Here is a 23,509-nt window from a genome sequence, read left to right on the forward strand (position 1 = left end):
GAACAGACTGGGCGTTTCTGAACGCAGAGATACCAAACGTGTATTTTTTATTATTATTGTTTGAATGGGGCAAAAGGAAGGGTGACATGACCTGTTGTGTGTTTTTTTAAATCTTTTTTTTCTTCTTTACTTGCTTCAATAGCTGTGATCATCCGATCGCCTGTGCTACACATGGTAGGGCTGATCCAGCATCAAAGGGAGATACACGACCCATGACGTACTTATAGGTCTTGAATCCATTGTTAAATCCTGTCCTTACCTAAAATCTTTAGTGCATCTGCCCCTACTCAATACGGATGATTATAAATTACTAATTTCTTGCAAATTTCTACAAATAGATTGGTTCTGCACCAATCTATTTTGAATACTTGTCTCCTGACATTTATTTCAATAACTGAAGAATTACAAGGAATGTGTCACCAAAAATGACTTATTGATTCAATAGGTTTATATTAAATGTTTGTTTTTTTGGTTGTTTTTTTTTTTATATATATATATACACACACATTTTTTAAATTTTCAGATTGCAATAAAAAAAAAAAATAGAAAAAAAACAAAAAAAAACCCAACACAATACAACTGGAATTTTGCAGCTTTCACACTGGCCAAAAGACTCTTCCAATTGTGTAAAGAGGACTTTTCAGTAGTCTCATTATCTTCACAGACAGAATTACAAATGTTAAATAACACAGATGACAGAGGATTAACCATTTACAATAAATTATATCACAGCTTACCTCCTCCCACTCACTTCATGATTATTTTTATCCGAATTAGAGTATGCACAGATTACACACTATAAAAGGATTCTACACAAATTGATTGACACTGATGTCCACATGCTAAACATGCTGCTGATGTCCACATGCTAAACAAGGAGTAGTCTAATATATTTTTATAATATAGCATCCAATTAAAACCTCTATTAATTATTTATTATATTAATATCATTTCGAGAGACACGCGCTATTGGAATGGGCATTGTTGACATAAATCTGCGCTACCTTTTGTCGGAGAGGCAGCTCCTCTGGGCTCTTTCCTGCAAACTCATCATCTTCATTATCATCGAGGAACAAGTTTGATGGTACGATCCCTTTGGCGTATTTTTTTGTAATTTCCACAAAGTCATCTAAAGCAATGAAGCTCTTAGCTGCACAAAAAGTAAAAGCATAAAATAAAAAAAGGAAAACAACAAATACATTACATGGCAAATGTAAAAATTCAGTTGTCTCCAACAGCCCCATTCTCTTAATATAGTGGTGGATGGAAGATTCAGCAGTACTAGTGATGAGCGAATATACTCGTTACTCGAGATTTCTCGAGCACGCTCGGGTGTCCTCCGAGAATTTGTAAGTGCTCGGAGATTTAGTTTTCATCGCCACAGCTGAATGATTTACAGCTACTAGCCAGCATAAGTACATGTGGGGGTTGCCTGATGCTAGGAAATCCCCACATGTAATCAAGCTGGCTAACAGATGTAAATCATTCAGATGCTGCAAGGAAAACGAAATCTCCGAGCACTAAAAAATACTCGGAGGACACCCGAGCGTGCTCAAGAAATCTCGAGTAACGCGTATATTCGCTCATCACTTAGCAGTACCCATGGGCCAACATCCCAAGTTTAGCAGATCCCATAGAGCCAACATCCCAAGTTTAGCAGTACCTACAGAGCCAACATCCCAAGTTTAGCAGATCCCATAGAGCCAACATCCCAAGTTTAGCAGTACCTACAGAGCCAACATCCCAAGTTTAGCAGATCCCATAGAGCCAACATCCCAAGTTTAGCAGATCCCATAGAGCCAACATCCAAAGTTTAGCAGTACCTACAGAGCCAACATCCTAAGTTTAGCAGAACCCATGGAGCTAACATCCCAAGTTTAGTAGAACCCATGGAGCTAACAATCCAAGTTTAGTAGAACCCATGGAGCTAACATCCCAAGTTTAGCAGAACCCATGGAGCTAACATCCCAAGTTTAGTAAAAGCCATGGAGCTAACATCCCAAGTTTAGTAAAAGCCATGGAGCCAACATCCCAAGTTTAGTAAAAGCCATGGAGCCAACATCCCAAGTTTAGCAGTACCTATGGATCCAACCAGGCCCGGACTGGCCCACCGGAGAACCGGAGGATTCTCCGGTGGGCCCTGGCACTGACACCTGCTGGCATACTGGCCAGCAGCTGCCTAGGGCCCCCACTGCTCCAGGGCCCCCCACTGCTCCACCCTCCTTGAAGACGATACTCACCCTGCTCCAGCGATGCCTGGTCTCGGCGTGTGCACTGCAGCTCGTCCTGAATGAGCAGTCACGTGGTACCGCTCATTAAGGTCATGAACATGTGCATATTCATGACCTTAATGAGCGGTATCACATGACCGCTCAGGCAGGAAGAAGGTGCTGCGCCGGGAGTCGGGACAGAGCGAGAGGGATGTCGGCGCGGCCGTGCAGTGTGGGACAGGTGAGTATGAGGGACGGGGGGATGAAGGAGGACTTAAGCCGGCGCGCCATGCAAGATAGGAGCGGGAGCGGGGGGGTGGAGAGATAAGACATGCATACGGGGGGGATATGAGCCATGCATACAGGGGGGGGAATATGAGCCATGCATACAGGGGGGGGGGGGGGGGGAATATGAGCCATGCGTACAGGGGGGGGGGGAATATGAGCCATGCGTACGGGGGGGGGAATATGAGCCATGCATACAGGGGGGGGGGAATATGAGCCATGCATACGGGGGAATATGAGCCATGCATACAGGGGGGGGGGGGGAATATGAGCCATGCATACGGGGGGGAATATGAGCCATGCATACGGGGGGGGGGGGGGAATATGAGCCATGCATACAGGGGGGGGGGGGAATATGAGCCATGCATACGGGGGAATATGAGCCATGCATACAGGGGGGGGGGGGAATATGAGTCATGCATACAGGGGGGGGGAATATGAGCCATGCATCCGGGGGGGGGGGGGGGGGGGGAATATGAGCCATGCATGCAGGGGGGGGGGGGGAGAATATGAGCCATGCATACAGGGGGGAATATGAGCCATGCATACGGGGGGGGGGGATATGAGCCATGCCATGCATTCAAGGGGGGGAATATGAGCCATGCATACAGGGGGGAATATGAGCCGTGCATACAGGGGGGGGGATATGAGCCATGCCATGCATGCAGGGGGGGGGAATATGAGCCATGCATACAGGGGGGGGGGGAATATGAGCCATGCATAGAGGGGGGGGGGGAATATGAGCCATGCATACAGGGGGGGGGGAATATGAGCCATGCATACAGGGGGGGGGGGAAATATGAGCCATGCATACAGGGGGGGGGGAATATGAGCCATGCATACAGGGGGGGGGAATATGAGCCATGCATACAGGGGGGGGAATATGAGCCATGCATACAGGGGGGGGGATATGAGCCATGCCATGCATGCAGGGGGGGGGAATATGAGCCATGCATACAGGGGGGGGGGGAATATGAGCCATGCATACAGGGGGGGGGGGGGAATATGAGCCATGCATACAGGGGGGGGGGAATATGAGCCATGCATACAGGGGGGGGGGAATATGAGCCATGCATACAGGGGGGGGGAATATGAGCCATGCATACAGGGGGGGGGGGGGAAAATGAGCCATGCATACAGGGGGGGGGTTGGAATATGAGCCATGCATATGTGATGGGAGGGAGATGAGCCATGCATACAGGAGGGGGGGGGGGCATTATACAGTATTGAGCATCATGTGGGATCATTATACAGTATGGAGCATCATGTGTGGCCAATGGACATTATACAGTATGGAGCATCATGTGTGGCCATTATACAGTATTGAGCATCATGTGTGGCCATTATACAGTATGGAGAACTGTGTGGCCATTATACAGTATGGAGAACTGTGTGTGGCCGTTATACAGTATGGAGAACTGTGTGTGGCCGTTATACAGTATGGAGCATCATGTGTGGCCAATGGACATTATACAGTATGGAGCATCATGTGTGGCCAATGGACATTATACACTATCATGTGTGGCCATTATACAGTATTGAGCATCATGTGTGGCCATTATACAGTATGGAGAACTGTGTGTGGCCATTATACAGTATGGAGCATCATGTGTCGTGGCCTTTATACAGTATTGAGTATCATGTGTGGCCATTATACAGCATGGAGCACTGTGTAGCCATTTTTTTGTTTATAATTATTGTATATAAAACAGTGATCAGCAGTGCTAAATGGCTGTGGTTGGGACGTGGATATGGGTGTGACTAGTTGTGAAAGGGGTGTGGTCAGAGGTGTGGCCTAAAATTTGCCGCGGCGCACTACGCGCGCCACAAACTTTATCCCTCCTTCCCTTCTTCAAAAGTTGGGAGGTATGGTACCACATTTGTCAGATCACGGCAAGTGCCGCAAATCCCATAGGGAATGAATGAGGCCTAATGCAATGTTGCTGTAAGTGATCCGTTACGCGGCACATGCAGAAAAACGCCCGGATCTGCTGCAAAAGGCGACTTTCACATCAGCGATTCTTGCCAAAGTCACTGCCGATAGTGTCATACTCACCAAAGGGGGAGGCAGCACTAAAAGTGCCTAGGGCAGCAGAAACTCTAAATACGGCCCTGGGGGGGGGCTACATTATATTCTGTGGGGGGACTGCATTATACTCAGGGTACTACATTATATTATATTATGGGGGGGGCTACATCATACTATATGAGGGGGCTACAGTATACTCTATGGGGGGGCTGCATTATATTCTGTGGCGGAACTGCATTCTCTCAGGGGACTACATTATATTCTGTGGTGGGTTGCATTATACTATATGAGGGGGGCTGCATTATATTCTATGGTGGGGACTGTGTCATACCTGAGGGGGTTGCATTATATTCTATGAGAGGGGACCGCATTATATTTTAGGAGGGGGCTAAATTATATTCTGTGAGGGGGCTACCCCAACCCTTGCTACATAATTACCTTATATTATACCCTGATATTAGCGCTTTTTACCGCACAATTGGTGGTCTTGTATCTATTTCTATGTAGCTACATAGTGGGCCCCAAGAATGATTTTCTCTGGTGGGCCCAAGGTGCTCCAGTCCGACGCTGGATCCAACATCCCAAGTTTAGTAGAACCCATGGAGCTAACATCCCACGTTTAGCAGAACCCATGGAGCTAACATCCCAAGTTTAGTAGAACCCATGGAGCCAACATCCCAAGTTTAGCAGTACCTACGGAGCCAACATCCAAGATTAAAAGTATCCATGGAGCCAACATCCCAAGTTTAGTAGAACCCATGGAGCTAACATCCCAAGTTTAGTAGAACCCATGGAGCCAACATCCCAAGTTTAGTAGAACCCATGGAGCTAACATCCCAAGTTTAGTAGAACCCATGGAGCCAACATCCCAACTTTAGTAGAACCCATGGAGCTAACATCCCAAGTTTAGCAGAACCCATGGAGCTAACATCCCAAGTTTAGCAGTACCTATGGATCCAACATCCCAAGTTTAGCAGTACCTACGGAGCCAACATCCAAGATTAACAGTATCCATGGAGCCAACATCCGAAGTTTAGTAGAACCCATGGAGCTAACATCCCAAGTTTAGTAGAACCCATGGAGCCAACATCCCAAGTTTAGTAGAACCCATGGAGCTAACATCCCAAGTTTAGTAGAACCCATGGAGCCAACATCCCAAGTTTAGCAGAACCCATGGAGCTAACATCCCAAGTTTAGCAGTACCTATGGAGCTAACATCCCAAGTTTAGCAGTACCTATGGAGCCAACATCCAAGATTAACAGTATCCATGGAGCCAACATCCGAAGTTTAGTAGAACCCATGGAGCTAACATCCCAAGTTTAGTAGAACCCATGGAGCCAACATCCCAAGTTTAGTAGAACCCATGGAGCTAACATCCCAAGTTTAGCAGTACCTATGGATCCAACATCCCAAGTTTAGCAGTACCTACGGAGCCAACATCCAAGATTAACAGTATCCATGGAGCCAACATCCGAAGTTTAGTAGAACCCATGGAGCTAACATCCCAAGTTTAGTAGAACCCATGGAGCCAACATCCCAAGTTTAGTAGAACCCATGGAGCTAACATCCCAAGTTTAGTAGAACCCATGGAGCCAACATCCCAAGTTTAGCAGAACCCATGGAGCTAACATCCCAAGTTTAGCAGTACCTATGGAGCTAACATCCCAAGTTTAGCAGTACCTATGGAGCCAACATCCAAGATTAACAGTATCCATGGAGCCAACATCCGAAGTTTAGTAGAACCCATGGAGCTAACATCCCAAGTTTAGTAGAACCCATGGAGCCAACATCCCAAGTTTAGTAGAACCCATGGAGCCAACATCCCAAGTTTAGTAGAACCCATGGAGCCAACATCCCAAGTTTAGCAGAACCCATGGAGCTAACATCCCAAGTTTAGTAGAACCCATGGAGCCAACATCCCAGGGTTTAGCAGTACCTATGGATCCAACATCCCAAGTTTAGCAGTACCTATGGAGCCAACATTCCAAGTTTAGCAGTTCCCATGGCCAGAATTAACCAAATTCCCACAAGCTGGATGTTTCAATGTTTAATCAAAGTCTGTACGCGCACAATGACTGTTCAAACCAAACATGAGTAGTGTAGCCCTGGCATAGCCAAACCGTTCAATGCATTGGGTTTTTTTTGTTTGTTTGTTTGTTTTTTTGGGGGGGGGGCGGCATTTACATCTATCCCAGTTTTCCCCTGGCTTCGGTAAAACTATAACTGTCAACATTCAAGTAAGATAAGGGTCTACATAGATGGAAAATAGGGTCAGAAGACGCACTAAAATGTTTGGTCTCCCCAAGGGTGCACCGAGTGTCTGTGCTTGTTTTGAACAGACTTCTTTTAAAGAAGTTCTCCAAGCAAGTCTGTTTAAAATAATTATATAGCTTGAGTATTTGCTAATCAACAACACATTTTAAAGTTGTGAGAAAAGTTACTGTTCCTTTGTTACCCCTCCTGGAAATTTATGAATATATTGAAAATTGGGAGTCAATATTCTTCTCGTCAACGGATTATTACAGTTTGCGAAATATCTGATTTGCCCAGGGACAAGTAAGGCACCAGACCGTGCGGTTAAATGACTTCCAACTAGCTACAGAGAAGCCGAAGGCCGTCATTTAAAGGCAATTTGGCAGCAGCATGTCTCCCACCAAACTTCATATGCACATGGAGCTCTTTTAAAGACAAGTCCAGCAATACCTTTACATAGCCCGTCGGTTCCTTCATTACTGATAAATCAGCTTTTGAATTGATATGCAAATTAGACTGAAGAGCTATGGTATATCTGAAGCCTCCGTCACTCCAGCTCTATTCTTCTCCTAGCGCCACCTCTTCACGCTTGTAGATGTGGACAGTTTTTCAGCCTTATTTGCATATGCATTCAAATGCTGATTTCTCAGTAATGGAGGAACACAATGGCAATGTAAAGTTATTGCTGGACTCCTCTTTGAAAGAGCCGCATGTGCACAAATAGTTTTGAGGGGAGAAATCCTGCTAACAGAGTCCCTTTAAAAGCCCATTTACATAGGCTGACCAGACTTCCGATATGCACAGAACAGTCAGTAATAGATCGTTCTGTGCACGCACTCTTACTGTTCTCGGCAGCAAAGTCCTGATTACACAGACGATGTGCTGCAGAGAATAATATTTAAGCAAGCATAAAAATAATTTCATCTAACTAATGATAGTTTTGCTCGTTCAGATGGTGATTGGCCGCCTGTTTACACTATACTATTGTCAGGAAACTAACATTCCTAGGGATGTTCGGTCCCAATAATCAACTAGTACTTTTGAGAAGTGGAAAGGAATGGACAGCCGATTTAATCAGCTGTCATGTGCCTTTAACAACCACGGGTGGATCAGAGTTCCACCCACGGCTGTTAACCAGTTAAAACCCGCTGTCAATCTTTGACAAAGCAATTTAACACATGCCAGCCGGAAACGCATCATTTCAGCAATCCATTGGCGCCCCCCAAAATCATGTGGCAAGGGCACCCAATGGGTGACTGGGGTAACGTCTGCAGAAGGCCCCCGTGCATTTCCCCATTACAAATAAAATAAACACATTTGGCATTGCCGTGTTCAGAAATGTCTAATCTGATCTACATATTCACTCCACGCCTAGGGACGTGGAGAGAGGTGAATATTCATTACCTTAATGAGCGGGGGACACGTGATCGCTCGGCCGGAAGAGCTGCTGGCACGGAACGAGATGCAGCGAGGGCGCGCAGGGAAGGTAAGTAGGATGTGTGCTGGAAGCCGGCGGCTGCAGCTGTCACTGTACAAGCTATAATAGAAATGAATATTCACTGCCAGTGCAGTGAATATTCATTTATCTTTAGCAGCGGGCACAGGCTTTAGCCACAGCCTCTGGCTCCTGTCTCTGTAACTCCCTGCTCTGGGACAATGACTCGTGTACAAGCCGAGGGGGGCATTTTCAGCACAAAAAAAACTCGGCTTATACACGAGTATATACGGCATCTAACGCTTACAGCCACAGTTCACTTCCAGGTTTATTGTTCCTGGGTTTTTTTTTTGTTTTTTTTTTATTTCCTCTGATAACTGGTGAACGTTTATCATTGTGGTTGCGAATGAGCTTAATGTCATAATAACTTGTCTGTTTCATATTAACATCTACAAATATTTGGCCAGATGGACTTTTTTTCTACTACAATTTCACATTATCACCTGAACATAAGAAGATCTAACTGGTGTTTAACGTTATATTTTTTATTCACATTTATGCATTTATCAAGCTTAAAAACTAAACCTAAAAAAAAAAAAAACACTCACAGCACTAAAACATAGGGGGTCTTGATTGGAAAATCCCCCTCCGTAAACGCCATATGCTTTAAGAGAACACCACATTTTTGTTTTATTGCCAACTCCTTCATGACTGGCTATGATTTGTGCTTCAGTTTTTTTTCCTTCCCTTCCCAGCGCCATCACTATTTTCCCGCAAACATAGTTGTATGAGGTTTCGTTCTCTTTGGCGAGACACATTGTAGTTTTGAATGATACCAGTAATTTTAAAACAGGTACTGAAAAAAATTGAGGGAACGTTTTATTTTTATTTTTTTTGAGCGGTGAAATGGAGCAATTAAAAAGAGAAAGAAAAAAAAATTACCTGGCAAAATGATTTCTCAGGCAAGTAGAATTACGATGATACCACACACACATATACACACATACATACATGTTGATTTTTCTGTGCATGTGCTGCCTCCAGCGGCCATTTTCCCGAAGTCTATCACAGGGAAAACAATTGAAATTGTGGGGACTCTGCTGACATTTTGTGGCAGCCCGGGGTCGGCAACAGCCTTGTACCGCTGAACACCCCCCTCATCCCAGCATGGAGCCAGCAGCATCGTCCCACTCCTGCAGCAGTGACCCTGCTCCACCACAGGCGCCCCCTGGTAAGCTACATTTGGATTATAAAGACGCACCCCCCATTTTCCTCCAAACTTTTGGAGAAAAAGAAAACGAAAAGGTATTCCCCAATTGGAGCTAGATATTCAGCAGAGGATCTAATTCCAACCAAGCTTTCTAGAAGCGTTCCTATTAGGTTTTGATCACAGAGTTCCTCCATAAGCATCATTTTAGCAAACCAGAGGAAGATGTCACCTAAGGGGTGGGGGATGGAGAGAAGCCTCCTGGAAGCCGCAGTCCGACTAGTCTCCTGTGCAGCTCAGTCCCTGGCAGCTTTTAAAGTATGTATTTCTCTAAGGACTCAGCATTTCAGAGTCATACATACCTGGATGAAAACACTTTTATTATACTTTAAATTAAAAGCATTGCAATCAGTGATTGACAGAGGCATGTCAATGGTTAAACAGCAGCAATTGGAGCACAGCTCCGGTCACTGCTGTTACTGGAAAATGCTGGCTATGTATCACAGGTATGATGCATGCGCCGCTCCTGAGCCCGCTCGATACACAGGCACCTGACATTATCACACGTCGTGAAGGAGTTAATGAAAAAGTCTGCAATACTCACATTCACTGCTAACCAAGCGTTCCAGCACCCGACGCTCCTTCTGGGCGGCTTTTGGGATGGGTCCAGGCTGTTGCTCTCCATCTGCAAGATCAAAAGCAAATGAGAAATCATATGTAATGGATGCCAATCAATTAGTGCAACGTTCATCTACTACTAGACCTGGGAACGCCGGATCTAAAACATCTAACTATTAAGTGGGTTTAACACCAATAATATACCCTACAGTGGTTCACCATACATGAAATATATACCTACAAGAAAAGGCACCACACAATAATAATATTAAAAACAAACTTTATTTAGATAATTGGAAGACTAAAAAGTAGTCATAAAAAAGGCCTAAAATAGGCAGCAGGTAAAATACACTAGATACAGGAAAAAAAGGGGAAGACACCTGGTAAAAAATTATAACAATATATAAACACATGTGTGAAATGTACATATAATGCTCACATTGTATGAAATTGGCATATACGCACCAAGGCATAAGGTAACTATTTGTGAGGTAGCAATACAATCAAAGAGATAGTTGCATACAGTATTGCATAAAAGACTGTCATAAATAAAGTATGTGGACAAATAGAAAGGCTAATGTGCCGTATGGAGCCACATACACGAAAGTGTTCAAAGAGCTATAATAAATTATATACACATCTTATTCAATTAAACATCAGTGCATATTTACCAAACAATTGAGCAATGACCAGGCGTCCACCACACCCGACGCGCGTTTCGCAATGAGTTGCTTCGTCCAGGGGTCACTCACAAAATGAAAAGTTTAAAAGCAGCTAAAAACTAACAAGACCTTGGAGGAACCCAGAATACGAAGAAAAATAATGTCCATAGGGTACGGTAAACTACAAAAAGGGCTGGAAGCTGTTATATTCATTTAATGAATGGACGAAGCAACTGTTATAATTTTTTACCAGGTGTCTTCCCCTTTTTTTCCTGTATCTAGTGTATTTTACCTGCTGCCTATTTTAGGCCTTTTTTATGACTACTTTTTAGTCTTCCAATTATCTAAATAAAGTTTGTTTTTAATATTATTGTGTGGTGCCTTTTCTTGTAGGTATATATTAAGTGGGTTTGAAATATGGTCTTCAAATGGTGATAATGCTGAGCATTGTAGTACGTTCATTACAGGTTCAATTTACGCTCCTGGTCTACTAATGCTTAAATAAAACAGTCAAGGGAGCAAGTTAGCAACTCAGCGGCCTAGAATGTGTCCCAGGTAAATCGGGCATCACGATACAGACTTATACTGCATGTGGGCACAGTATCCGGTGGCTCTCTGCACCGCCATCCACCCTCATATGTCACAGGACGCTCTAGGCCTAGATAAGGGCAAAGTCACTATGAATCCTGAATTTGGCAACAGTCAACATAGGCTTCCAGACATAAGGAAAAAACAAAAACTCAGCTACACTCACTCTCCCCAGGTCCACCGCTGCCTCCTCACCGCTGCCCGAGGTTTTGGTGAAATGCCTACCGAGCTCGTTACCGCTTCAGCCAATCACTGGGCTGAGCAGTTTGTGTTCCCAAGGTGCTCAGTAATTGGCTGCAATTGCAATGTCACCGCTGCAGCCTGTCAACAAAGACCAAAGCTGCCGTAATAGTTTTGATTCGTTTCTTGCCCCCTCGCGGTGGTCTAAACTTATTTACCCTGACACCAGGGCAAGTCATCTCCGTCCTCCCTAAAATGCCGCCCGTGCTCCGCTGCTCTACACATACGCCACATGCACAGTAAGGCAGGGAGTATCTGCCCACACCACTCCATTAAAGGGTTAAACAAGTCTTATTTTCAGACCTTCAGCGTTAACCTGGCCGACGTTCTCCAGCAGCTCAGACACAGAAAGCTGCTTCTTCTTCTTAGGGTTCAGCCTCCAGTACATCACCAGGGCGGCCTTTCTGACGGCCCTCTCCAGATCCGTCTCCGTGGAGAGTTTATTCACCTCGCTCTCATTCTCATTCGTGATTCCTGGAAAATATAATTGTGGGGGGACAGTGGAATATTGTTGTAGTGGTCCGTGTCCTACAGAGAGTAAGAAATGTCCTGCTTCTGACACCGTATTTCACTTGGCGAGAAGGAACAAGAGCTGGCAGAAATGGAGAATTAAATTGCTCCCCACAAATCTGTCAGCAGACAAAATATATATATTTTTTAATTTTTAATTTTTCTTTTCACAAGGTCCGTATGAGCTTAGTTTGTAGCAGCCGCTCACCTCTTCTGTCTGCTAAACATCTCCGCAGAAGCTTCACCGCATCCCTTCGCCCTTGCTTGGCGGCCTGGATAAGCCAGTCCACTGCGGCACAACTGTTCACTTCTTCGTCCTGCTCTTCAGCAAGCTTCAAGTAGTATTTTCCTAGCTGTAATAAAGTGAAAAATAAATTATCTAGCAATTATAAAAGGATAACTTCAGGTGCGAATGCTATGCATTTAAAAAAAAAATGTTTACACCATCATGACAAAAAAAATAAAAAAATGCGTTTTCAATGGGGAGAGGACTCTCTAGGAACTAAGGATCAGGAATAACAAAACTTAACATGTCCCCCCAATCTGATGTCAGGTGTGAAGAGTAGGAACATAGTAATTTTAGGCTAACCATGCTAAATCTGTTCTGATCACGTGGACACCTAAACATGAGGCACATATATGATATCCAACAAATAGATAATGTATATAGTCACAAAATGGAGAAACACACACACACACACACAAATCACTTTTGTACTGGATGTAAAACCACCATAATAGGGGGCCCCGTTAAATGCTTGGTATGGAGCTGGTCGCCACTATACAGGTTTAGGACAACATTTATAAGACCACAGGTTTTAGAATTTCAAGGACGACGCACCTTGTATTAATGGGATGGTTATAGTAAAGGTCATCATGAGGGACATGAAATGTGACTTGTGTGACTTACGACATACGAGAAGGACTGAAGGAACCTGAGATGGTCACAGACGTGCCGTGGCATTAACAAGCCGTGCTGGTAAGAGTCACCAGGGGACAAGTAGTACATGTAAGATGGGTCTGAACATTGGGTCAGAAACATTATAAAGGTTAATAATATCGCCATAAATTGGTTTATAGGAATGACTTTCAGCAATAAATTTGTGTAGATTCTGTTGCGAAAGCAGATTCCACCCTTTATGTGAAGGACATACTGGAAGTATGTAAAGCTAGTCCTAGCCAAAAGTTGAGACTGACAATTTTTTTTTTTCACAACAAAGTAATTCCTTGGCATTAAAAATAACTAAATCCCACTGACTTTCACCAGACACAAAATATTGCCGTACTCCATTTCAGTGATGATCTTGTTCGCTCGGGAGAAAGTGTTATCGAGGACAAGGCAGCTGAAATGATTTACTCAGCCTCACAATGATGAGAGAATAAGTATAAACTTCTGCCACTTTCTAATACACACTGTAGTATTATCAAGGCACATAGGGGGAATAAAAAAATGCAGAGGTTGCCCAAACCATGAAGCTGGCTGTGCCCAATGCATTATTGTTATGTGGAATGTAACCGGCTCATGAAAAATCACCAGAGTATCACGGAGTAACGTAACACACCCTAGTCATAATAAATTGTTCACAACCATAAAAAAAAAAAAAAAAGTAATACAACCTACATAGAAGGTGGCGGCTCTGTGATGAGGTTTGGGCCTTGTGCACATGCGATTATAGGGCCAATCCGGAGTCAGTGTCGGATGCCATATATATGGAGCTCGTCTCCCAAGAGGAAAGCTCTGTACATGTGGCCCATGGAAAATCATCATACTGGCCCCAGAAACAATTACTACTACGATGTGGTGTAATGCAGCATCCTGAAGGCCTGACTCTTTGATAAAACGTTAATTGCTTACTTTTTACACTGATCTTCAGGAATTAGAGGAAACAATAAGAACATGATCTCCATCCCGTGTGTGGGGGTTTTCAGGTCAGGCGCCATATACACAGTGTATGACTATCAGACAGAGCCGTGTTTATGCAGTGAATCGCTCGGGGCGGCACGGAATAATCTGGCTCCAGTTATTACAGTCCCACAGGCTATTGTTGTTACCTCGCTCTGGGCTTTTGCCTCCCCAGCTTTGGCTTTTTCCAGCAGTTCCTGAAAAGTCACTTCATGATCCTCGTTCATGGTTTCTGCAACAGGAAAAAAAACCCCTAAACTATTATATTTGCATTTCATTAGTTTTTGTTTGCTTTCAAATTAAAAAAAAAATGAAAACTTCAGTAACCAGTGCGTCGTGCTGCAGAGAGAAAGAATCCACCGAGTCCCCACATATTAGCCCCCAGGTCCGGCAGGACGTTCATGGATTTTGGTTACGGTGGTAGATTCCCCACACGGTTGTGAAAAGGAACCTTCATGTATAGTAATAATGGAAATGTACAGGAGCGTTGGGCACGGTATGGTATCATGGCGTCAATGTATGACACTAGCATGTGTATGGACACTGTCACACAAAATGGGCTTCCACCATTGTCAGAGTGCTAGGCAGTGGCTTAGAAGAACCCATGGCTGCTGTTTTTTGGCACAAAGTTAGAGAGGACTGGGTATTTATAAAGCTGGAAATTTGCATCACCCGGCCTTTCCTAACGATGATAATGACATTATATTTTTTTTTAATCAAATATACAAAGGAAATTTGTCATCTTTATCTTTAGGCCATGTGCCCACGCTGCGGATTCCGCAGCGGATTTGATAAATCCGCAGTGAAAAACCGCTGCGGTTTTTACTGCGGATTTTTTGCGGTCTTGCAGCTCATGGTAACACAAAAACCATAGATAAAATAGTAAAAACACAAGACTCCAAAGTGTGGAAGAATAATGGCCGTGGTGTTTATTTACGGTAACTGAAAAGTCCATTAAAACATTTAATAAATGAATAAACGATAAACTAATCGTAATACTAAACCAATCCACCCAGAAAACAGGGCGATTTTCCCCTCAAATAATACAACACAACAAAGGACATAAACATTCAAAAGGGGGAGGGAGGGATCTTCGTTCTTCTGACAGGATGATGAGATAACTGGCAGCACCTCAGATTTTTATACCTTTTCTCTTCCCGCTCTTTTTCAAAGCAGCCAATCAAAAACATGAAAAAGAGCGCCAAAAACCACCAGCTAAAACTGGAAATGACCTGCTCATGGACCAAAACATAACAGAAACCCAATACCCATATAAAAGCTAGGGTCTGTGTTACCATGAGCCCCCCCCCCTTACATCTGTGCTTCCCATAGACATGAGATTTACCATCTAAATGTGTATGGGGGCTCAAGACTCTCCCCCAACAGACGATGTTGGGGAGGTGCGGGGAAAAAGGCCAATCCTTTTGTTCTCTGAGAGAAACTGCTGCCAAAAAATAGGTGATATCTTTATATATCAAGTGGGGTTCACCAGAGCGACCACTACTGGTGGCCAGAACTGGACATTTTACCACCTTAGAAAGGAGTGGTGTTATGACCCCAATGGCGAGGGTCTCAGAGGAACGTGGAAGTCTGCAGAATACAAAAATCCAGCTCATAGGGCAGTGGTAACTGGTTTGACCATATATCTACTCCTAACGCCAACACTAGAAGTAGCCGGGGATCATTCCTACGTTGATTCTAGATGACACGCGCCAGCCGGAGAATCTAGCTACCCCTAGTAGAGGAAAACAAAGACCTTTCTTGCCTCCAGAGAAGGGGACCCCAAAGCTGGATAGAAGCCCCCCACAAATAATGACGGTGAGGTAAGAGGAAATGACAAACACAGAAATGAACCAGGTTTAGCACAGAGAGGCCCGCTTACTGATAGCAGAATAAAGAAAGGTAACTTATATGGTCAACAAAAACCCTATCAAAATCCACACTGGAAATTCAAGAACCCCCGAACCGTCTAACGGTCCGGGGGGAGAACACCAGCTCCCTAGAGCTTCCAGCAAAGGTCAGGATATAGATTTGGAACAAGCTGGACAAAAATACAAAACCAAAACAAATAGCAAAAAGCAAAAGGCAGACTTAGCTGATATAACTGGAACCAGGATCAGTAGACAAGAGCACAGCAGACTAGCTCTGATAACTACGTTGCCAGGCATTGAACTGAAGGTCCAGGGAGCTTAAATAGCAACACCCCTAACTAACGACCCAGGTGCGGATAAAAGGAATGACAGAAAAACCAGAGTCAAAAAACTAGTAACCACTAGAGGGAGCAAAAAGCAAATTCACAACAGTACCCCCCCCTTAGTGAGGGGTCACCGAACCCTCACCACGACCACCAGGGCGATCAGGATGAGCGGCATGAAAGGCACGAACCAAATCGGCCGCATGAACATCAGAGGCGACCACCCAGGAATTATCCTCCTGACCATAGCCCTTCCACTTGACCAGGTACTGAAGCCTCCGCCTGGAGAGGCGAGAATCCAAGATCTTCTCCACCACGTACTCCAACTCGCCCTCCACCAACACCGGAGCAGGAGGCTCAGCAGAAGGAACTACAGGCACAATGTACCGCCGCAACAAGGACCTATGAAATACATTGTGAATAGCAAACGACACAGGAAGATCCAGACGAAAAGATACAGGATTAAGGATTTCCAATATCTTGTAAGGCCCAATAAAACGAGGTTTAAATTTGGGAGAGGAGACCTTCATAGGAACAAAGCGGGAAGAAAGCCACACCAAATCCCCAACGCGTAGTCGGGGACCCACACCGCGGCGGCGGTTGGCAAAGCGCTGAGCCTTCTCCTGTGACAACTTCAAGTTGTCCACCACATGATTCCAGATCTGCTGCAACCTATCCACCACAGAATCCACCCCAGGACAGTCAGAAGGCTCCACATGACCCGAAGAAAAGCGAGGATGGAAACCAGAGTTGCAGAAAAAAGGCGAAACCAAGGTGGCGGAACTAGCCCGATTATTAAGGGCAAACTCAGCCAACGGCAAGAATGTCACCCAATCGTCCTGATCAGCAGAGACAAAACACCTCAAATAAGCCTCCAAAGTCTGATTGGTTCGCTCCGTCTGTCCATTAGTCTGAGGATGGAAAGCAGACGAAAACGACAAATCAATGCCCATCCTACTACAAAAGGATCGCCAGAACCTGGAAACGAACTGGGATCCTCTGTCTGACACAATATTCTCAGGGATGCCGTGCAAACGAACCACGTTCTGGAAAAACACAGGAACCAGATCGGAAGATGAAGGCAGCTTAGGCAAAGGAACCAAATGGACCATCTTGGAGAAACGATCACATATCACCCAGATAACGGACATGCCCTGAGATAGCGGAAGATCAGAAATGAAATCCATGGAGATATGTGTCCAAGGTCTCTTCGGGACAGGCAAAGGCAAGAGCAAACCGCTGGCACGAGAACAGCAAGGCTTAGCTCGAGCACAAGTCCCACAGGACTGCACAAATGACCGCACATCCCTTGACAAGGAAGGCCACCAAAAGGACCTGGCCACCAGATCTCTGGTGCCAAAAATTCCCGGGTGACCTGCCAACACCGAGGAATGAACCTCGGAAATGACTCTGCTGGTCCACTTATCCGGGACAAACAGTCTGTCAGGTGGACAAGACTCAGGCCTATCAGCCTGAAATCTCTGCAACACACGTCGCAGATCCGGAGAAATAGCTGACAAGATAATACCATCCTTAAGAATACCAACAGGATCAGCGACTCCAGGAGCATCAGGCACAAAGCTCCTAGAAAGAGCATCGGCCTTCACATTCTTTGAACCTGGTAAATACGAGACAACAAAATCAAAGCGGGAGAAAAACAATGACCAGCGGGCCTGTCTCGGATTAAAGCGTTTAGCAGACTCGAGATACATCAGATTTTTGTGATCAGTCAAGACCACCACACGATGCTTAGCACCCTCGAGCCAATGACGCCACTCCTCAAATGCCCATTTCATGGCCAACAACTCCCGATTGCCCACATCATAATTTCGCTCGGCAGGCGAAAACTTCCTAGAGAAAAAGGCACAAGGTTTCATAACAGAGCAACCAGGGCCTCTCTGCGACAAAACGGCCCCTGCCCCAATCTCCGAAGCATCCACCTCAACCTGAAAGGGAAGTGAGACGTCAGGCTGGCACAAAACAGGCGCCGAAGTAAACCGGCGTTTCAACTCCTGGAAAGCCTCCACGGCAGCAGGAGCCCAGTTAGCTACATCGGAGCCCTTCTTGGTCATATCCGTCAAGGGTTTCACAATGCTAGAAAAATTAGCGATAAAACGACGGTAGAAGTTAGCGAAGCCCAAGAACTTCTGAAGACTCTTAACTGACGAGGGCTGAGTCCAATCAAGAATAGCTCGGACCTTGACTGGGTCCATCTCCACAGCAGAAGGGGAAAAAATGAACCCCAAAAAGGGAACCTTCTGTACACCAAAGAGACACTTTGAGCCCTTGACAAACAAAGAATTTTCACGCAAAATTTTAAAGACCAACCTGACCTGCTCCACATGCGAATCCCAATTATCAGAAAAAACCAAAATATCATCCAGATAAACAATCAAAAATTTATCCAGATACTTCCGGAAAATGTCATGCATAAAGGACTGAAAAACTGAAGGCGCATTGGAGAGCCCAAACGGCATCACCAAGTACTCAAAATGACCTTCGGGCGTATTGAATGCGGTTTTCCATTCATCACCTTGCTTAATGCGCACAAGGTTGTACGCACCACGAAGGTCTATCTTGGTGAACCACTTGGCACCCTTAATCCGGGCAAACAAGTCAGACAACAGCGGTAAAGGATACTGAAATTTGACAGTGATCTTATTTAAAAGCCGATAATCAATACAAGGTCTCAAAGATCCGTCCTTTTTTGCCACAAAAAAGAATCCCGCACCAAGAGGGGAAGAAGACGGACGAATATGTCCTTTCTCCAGAGACTCCTTGATATATGAACGCATAGCGGTATGTTCAGGTACCGACAGATTAAACAGTCTTCCCTTAGGAAATTTACTGCCTGGGATCAAATCTATAGCACAGTCACAGTCCCTATGAGGAGGCAGTGCACTGGACTCAGACTCACTGAAGACATCCTGATAATCAGACAAATACTCCGGAACTTCCGAAGGCGTAGAAGAAGCAATAGACACAGGCAGGGAATCCCCATGAATACCACGACAGCCCCAACTTGAGACTGACATAGCCTTCCAGTCCAGGACTGGATTATGGGTCTGTAACCATGGCAGCCCTAAAACAACCAAATCATGCATTTTATGTAAAACCAGGAAACGTATCACCTCGCGGTGTTCAGGAATCATGCACATGGTAACCTGTGTCCAATACTGCGGTTTATTTGCTGCCAATGGTGTAGCATCAATACCCCTAAGAGGAATAGGATTTTCTAATGGTTCAAGAGTAAAACCGCAGCGCTTAGCAAATGAGAGATCCATGAGACTCAGGGCAGCACCTGAATCTACAAACGCCATGACAGGATAAGATGACAGTGAGCAAATCAAAGTTACAGACAGAATAAATTTAGGTTGCAAATTACCAACGGTGACAGGACTAACAACCTTAGCTATACGTTTAGAGCATGCTGAGATAACATGTGTAGAATCACCACAGTAGTAGCACAAGTCATTCCGGCGTCTATGAATTTTCCGCTCATTTCTAGTCAGGATTCTATCACATTGCATTAAATCAGGTGTCTGTTCAGACAACACCATGAGGGAATTTGCGGTTTTTCTATCACATTGCACCGAATTAGGTGTCTGTTCAGACAACACCATGAGGGAATTTGCGGTTTTGCGCTCCCGCAACCGCCGGTCAATTTGAATAGCCAGTGCCATAGTATCATTCAGACCTGTGGGAATGGGAAAACCCACCATAACATTCTTAATGGCTTCAGAAAGGCCATTTCTAAAATTAGCGGCCAGTGCACACTCGTTCCAATGTGTCAGCACGGACCATTTCCGAAATTTTTGGCAATACACTTCAGCCTCGTCCTGCCCCTGAGACATAGCCAGCAAGGCCTTTTCTGCCTGAATCTCAAGATTGGGTTCCTCATAAAGTAAACCGAGCGCCAGAAAAAACGCATCAAGATCAGCCAATGCCGGGTCTCCTGGCGCCAGCGAAAAAGCCCAATCCTGAGGGTCGCCCCGTAAGAACGAAATAACAATTTTTACTTGCTGAGCAGAATCTCCAGATGAACAGGGTCTCAGGGACAAAAACAATTTACAATTATTCACGAAATTCCTAAACTTAAACCTGTCTCCGGAAAACAGTTCAGGAATCGGTATTTTAGGTTCTGACCTAGGATTTCTGATAACATAGTCTTGTATGCCCTGCACACGAGTAGCCAGCTGGTCCACACTTGTAATCAAGGTCTGGACATTCATGTCTGCAGCAAGCATAGCCACTCTGAGGTAAAGGGGAAGAAGAAAAAAAAAAAAACTCAGAATCTTCTTTCTTATAATCCCTCTTCTGCAATGCATTAAACATTTAATACTGGCCTGGCAAACTGTTATGACCCCAATGGCGAGGGTCTCAGAGGAACGTGGAAGTCTGCAGAATACAAAAATCCAGCTCATAGGGCAGTGGTAACTGGGTTGACCATATATCTACTCCTAACGCCAACACTAGAAGTAGCCGGGGATCATTCCTACGTTGGTTCTAGATGACACGCGCCAGCCGGAGAATCTAGCTACCCCTAGTAGAGGAAAACAAAGACCTTTCTTGCCTCCAGAGAAGGGGACCCCAAAGCTGGATAGAAGCCCCCCACAAATAATGACGGTGAGGTAAGAGGAAATGACAAACACAGAAATGAACCAGGTTTAGCACAGAGAGGCCCGCTTACTGATAGCAGAATAAAGAAAGGTAACTTATATGGTCAACAAAAACCCTATCAAAATCCACACTGGAAATTCAAGAACCCCCGAACCGTCTAACGGTCCGGGGGGAGAACACCAGCTCCCTAGAGCTTCCAGCAAAGGTCAGGATATAGATTTGGAACAAGCTGGACAAAAATACAAAACCAAAACAAATAGCAAAAAGCAAAAGGCAGACTTAGCTGATATAACTGGAACCAGGATCAGTAGACAAGAGCACAGCAGACTAGCTCTGATAACTACGTTGCCAGGCATTGAACTGAAGGTCCAGGGAGCTTAAATAGCAACACCCCTAACTAACGACCCAGGTGCGGATAAAAGGAATGACAGAAAAACCAGAGTCAAAAAACTAGTAACCACTAGAGGGAGCAAAAAGCAAATTCACAACAGTGTGGCAGTGCGCTCGCTCGGCCGCCGCTTCATTCATATTTACTCCATAAGGGGCTGCACACTCCTTTCTCCGGCAGCCCCACGGGGAATGAATGGAGAAGCGGTCGAGTGTGTGCACTGCCACTCCATATGGAAGAGCACAGTTGGGAGACCCAAAATAATGGATGCAACTGATCAAAAAGTTAAAAGCTTGCTCCAACCAGGAATACTCCTTTGATTTGGTATCGGACAAACAAGCAAGAAATCCAATTGAAAAAAAAAAACAAAAAAACACAACACACCTTTACATGTTGGTGTATGAAAAAATGGGGCACAGGGACGTATAATAAGGCCGAGACAATATCTAGTTGGATATTTATTGTATTTTATCATTTTAGCATATTGTCAGTTTATTTTAATACCACTTTTGGTGGGTGCATAAAAAAAATAATTTGGGCCTGCCTCTTTATAACCTCATTTATTACCAACAGTCAAGACAGAATTGATTGACACCAGAGAAGTGACCATCATTTACTGGGGCTGACTGAAGCAGTTATTGACCTCCGATTGCCAAATACATGCCGACCAGTGGTCGTTTACAGTCCTGCTTAGTTGGGCTAACGAATTTGCTGTGCACATAGAACAAAATGAACATTAAGGCTGGGGTCACACTTGGCGTAAGACAATACGCCACGTATTATACGTCCGTACTACGGCCGTAATAAGGAGAAATGTTCCCAAAATATTGATCCGTAGGCAGGATGTTTCAGCGTATTTTGCGCATGGCATCCTCCGTATGTAATCCGTATGGCATCCGTACTGCGAGATTTTCGCGCAGGCTTGCAAAACCGACATCTAATGGATTTATGTGCTCAAATGTTAGGGAAAACATATATACAGTACATATATATATATATATATATATATATATATATATATATATATATATATATATATATATATATTCTGTATTTAGATTTCATTCAGCGCGATATCTGTGAAAAGCCGGTAATTCAATTGCCGGCTTTTCATTTCTCCTGCACAAACCCGACAGGATATGAGACATATTTTACATACAGTAAACCATCTCATATCCCCTTTTTTTTGCATATTCCACATTACTAATGTTAGTAGTGTGTATGTGCAAAATTTCAGCGCTGTAGCTGCTGAAATAAAGGGTTAAATGGCAGAAAAAATTGGCGTGGGCTCCCGCGCAATTTTCTCCGCCAGAGTGGTAAAGCCAGTGACTGAGGTCAGATATTAATAGCCTAGAGAGGGTCCATGGTTATTGGCCCCCCCCTGGCTACAAACATCTGCCCCCAGCCACCCCAGAAAAGGCACATCTGGAAGATGCGCCTATTCTGGCACTTGGCCACTCTTCCCACTCCCGTGTAGCGGTGGGATATGGGGTAATGAAGGGTTAATGCCACCTTGCTATTGTAAGGTGACATTAAGCCAGATTAATAATGGAGAGGCGTCAATTATGACACCTATCCATTATTAATCCAATTGTTTGAAAGGGTTAAAAAACACACACACACACACACACACACACACACACACACACACACACACGATTTAAAAGTATTTTAATGAAATAAACACAGCGGTTGTTGTAATAATTTATTGTTCTCTCAATCCATTTGCAGACCTTCGCTTGGCAAAATAATAAACGCACAAGATACATACCTTCTGATGTCAGATCACGTCCAACGAGGTAATCCTTCTGAAGGGGTTAACTAATATTACAGGCACGAGCTGCGATAAACCACTCGCTCGTGCCTGTAATCCCCCGGGTGCTGAAAGGAAAGCAGGATCTGTACTTACATTGAGTCGCGGTGAGGCACCCCTGCTGGATGTTCTCATGAACTGCAGCCTGGGAACTTTTTCCCACGCTCCAGGTCATATGAGGACATCCACCAGGGGTGCCTCACCGCGACTGAAGGAAATGTAGGTCAATGACCTACATTTCATTCATTCGCCGGGGAATTACAGGCACAAGCGAGTGCATTAGCAGGGCTCGTGCCTGTAAAATTATTAACCCCTTCAGATGGATTACATCGTGGGAAGTGATCTGACATCAGAAGGTATGTATCTTGTGCGTTTATTATTTTGCCAAGCGAGGGCCTGCAAATGGATTGAGAGAGCAATAAATTATTAAAACAACCGCTGTGTTTATTGCATTAAACTACTTTTAAATCATGTGTGTGTGTTTTTTAACCCTTTCAAACAACTGGATTAATAATGGATAGGTGTCATAATTGACGCCTCTCCATTATTAATC

The 23,509-nt window shown here is 44.6% G+C and overlaps 1 protein-coding gene across 3 annotated transcripts in view; it reads right to left on the reverse strand.

The window, feature by feature from the left end:
- The window catches only part of WFS1 (wolframin ER transmembrane glycoprotein), a 37,521-nt gene that overhangs the window by 6,343 nt on the left and 7,669 nt on the right, over positions 1 to 23,509 (reverse strand). For all 3 annotated transcript variants that reach the window (XM_077280125.1, XM_077280126.1, XM_077280127.1), the window contains exons 3-7: positions 14,091 to 14,173; positions 12,247 to 12,391; positions 11,832 to 12,002; positions 10,025 to 10,105; positions 1,005 to 1,150 (exon numbers count right to left, since the gene is read on the reverse strand). In XM_077280125.1, coding sequence (XP_077136240.1) covers positions 1,005 to 1,150; positions 10,025 to 10,105; positions 11,832 to 12,002; positions 12,247 to 12,391; positions 14,091 to 14,173 — 626 coding nt within the window. The remainder of the gene's footprint in view (positions 1 to 1,004; positions 1,151 to 10,024; positions 10,106 to 11,831; positions 12,003 to 12,246; positions 12,392 to 14,090; positions 14,174 to 23,509) is intronic.

This window comes from Ranitomeya variabilis, chromosome 1 (assembly GCF_051348905.1).
Source record: "Ranitomeya variabilis isolate aRanVar5 chromosome 1, aRanVar5.hap1, whole genome shotgun sequence".
Taxonomy (NCBI): domain Eukaryota; kingdom Metazoa; phylum Chordata; class Amphibia; order Anura; family Dendrobatidae; genus Ranitomeya; species Ranitomeya variabilis.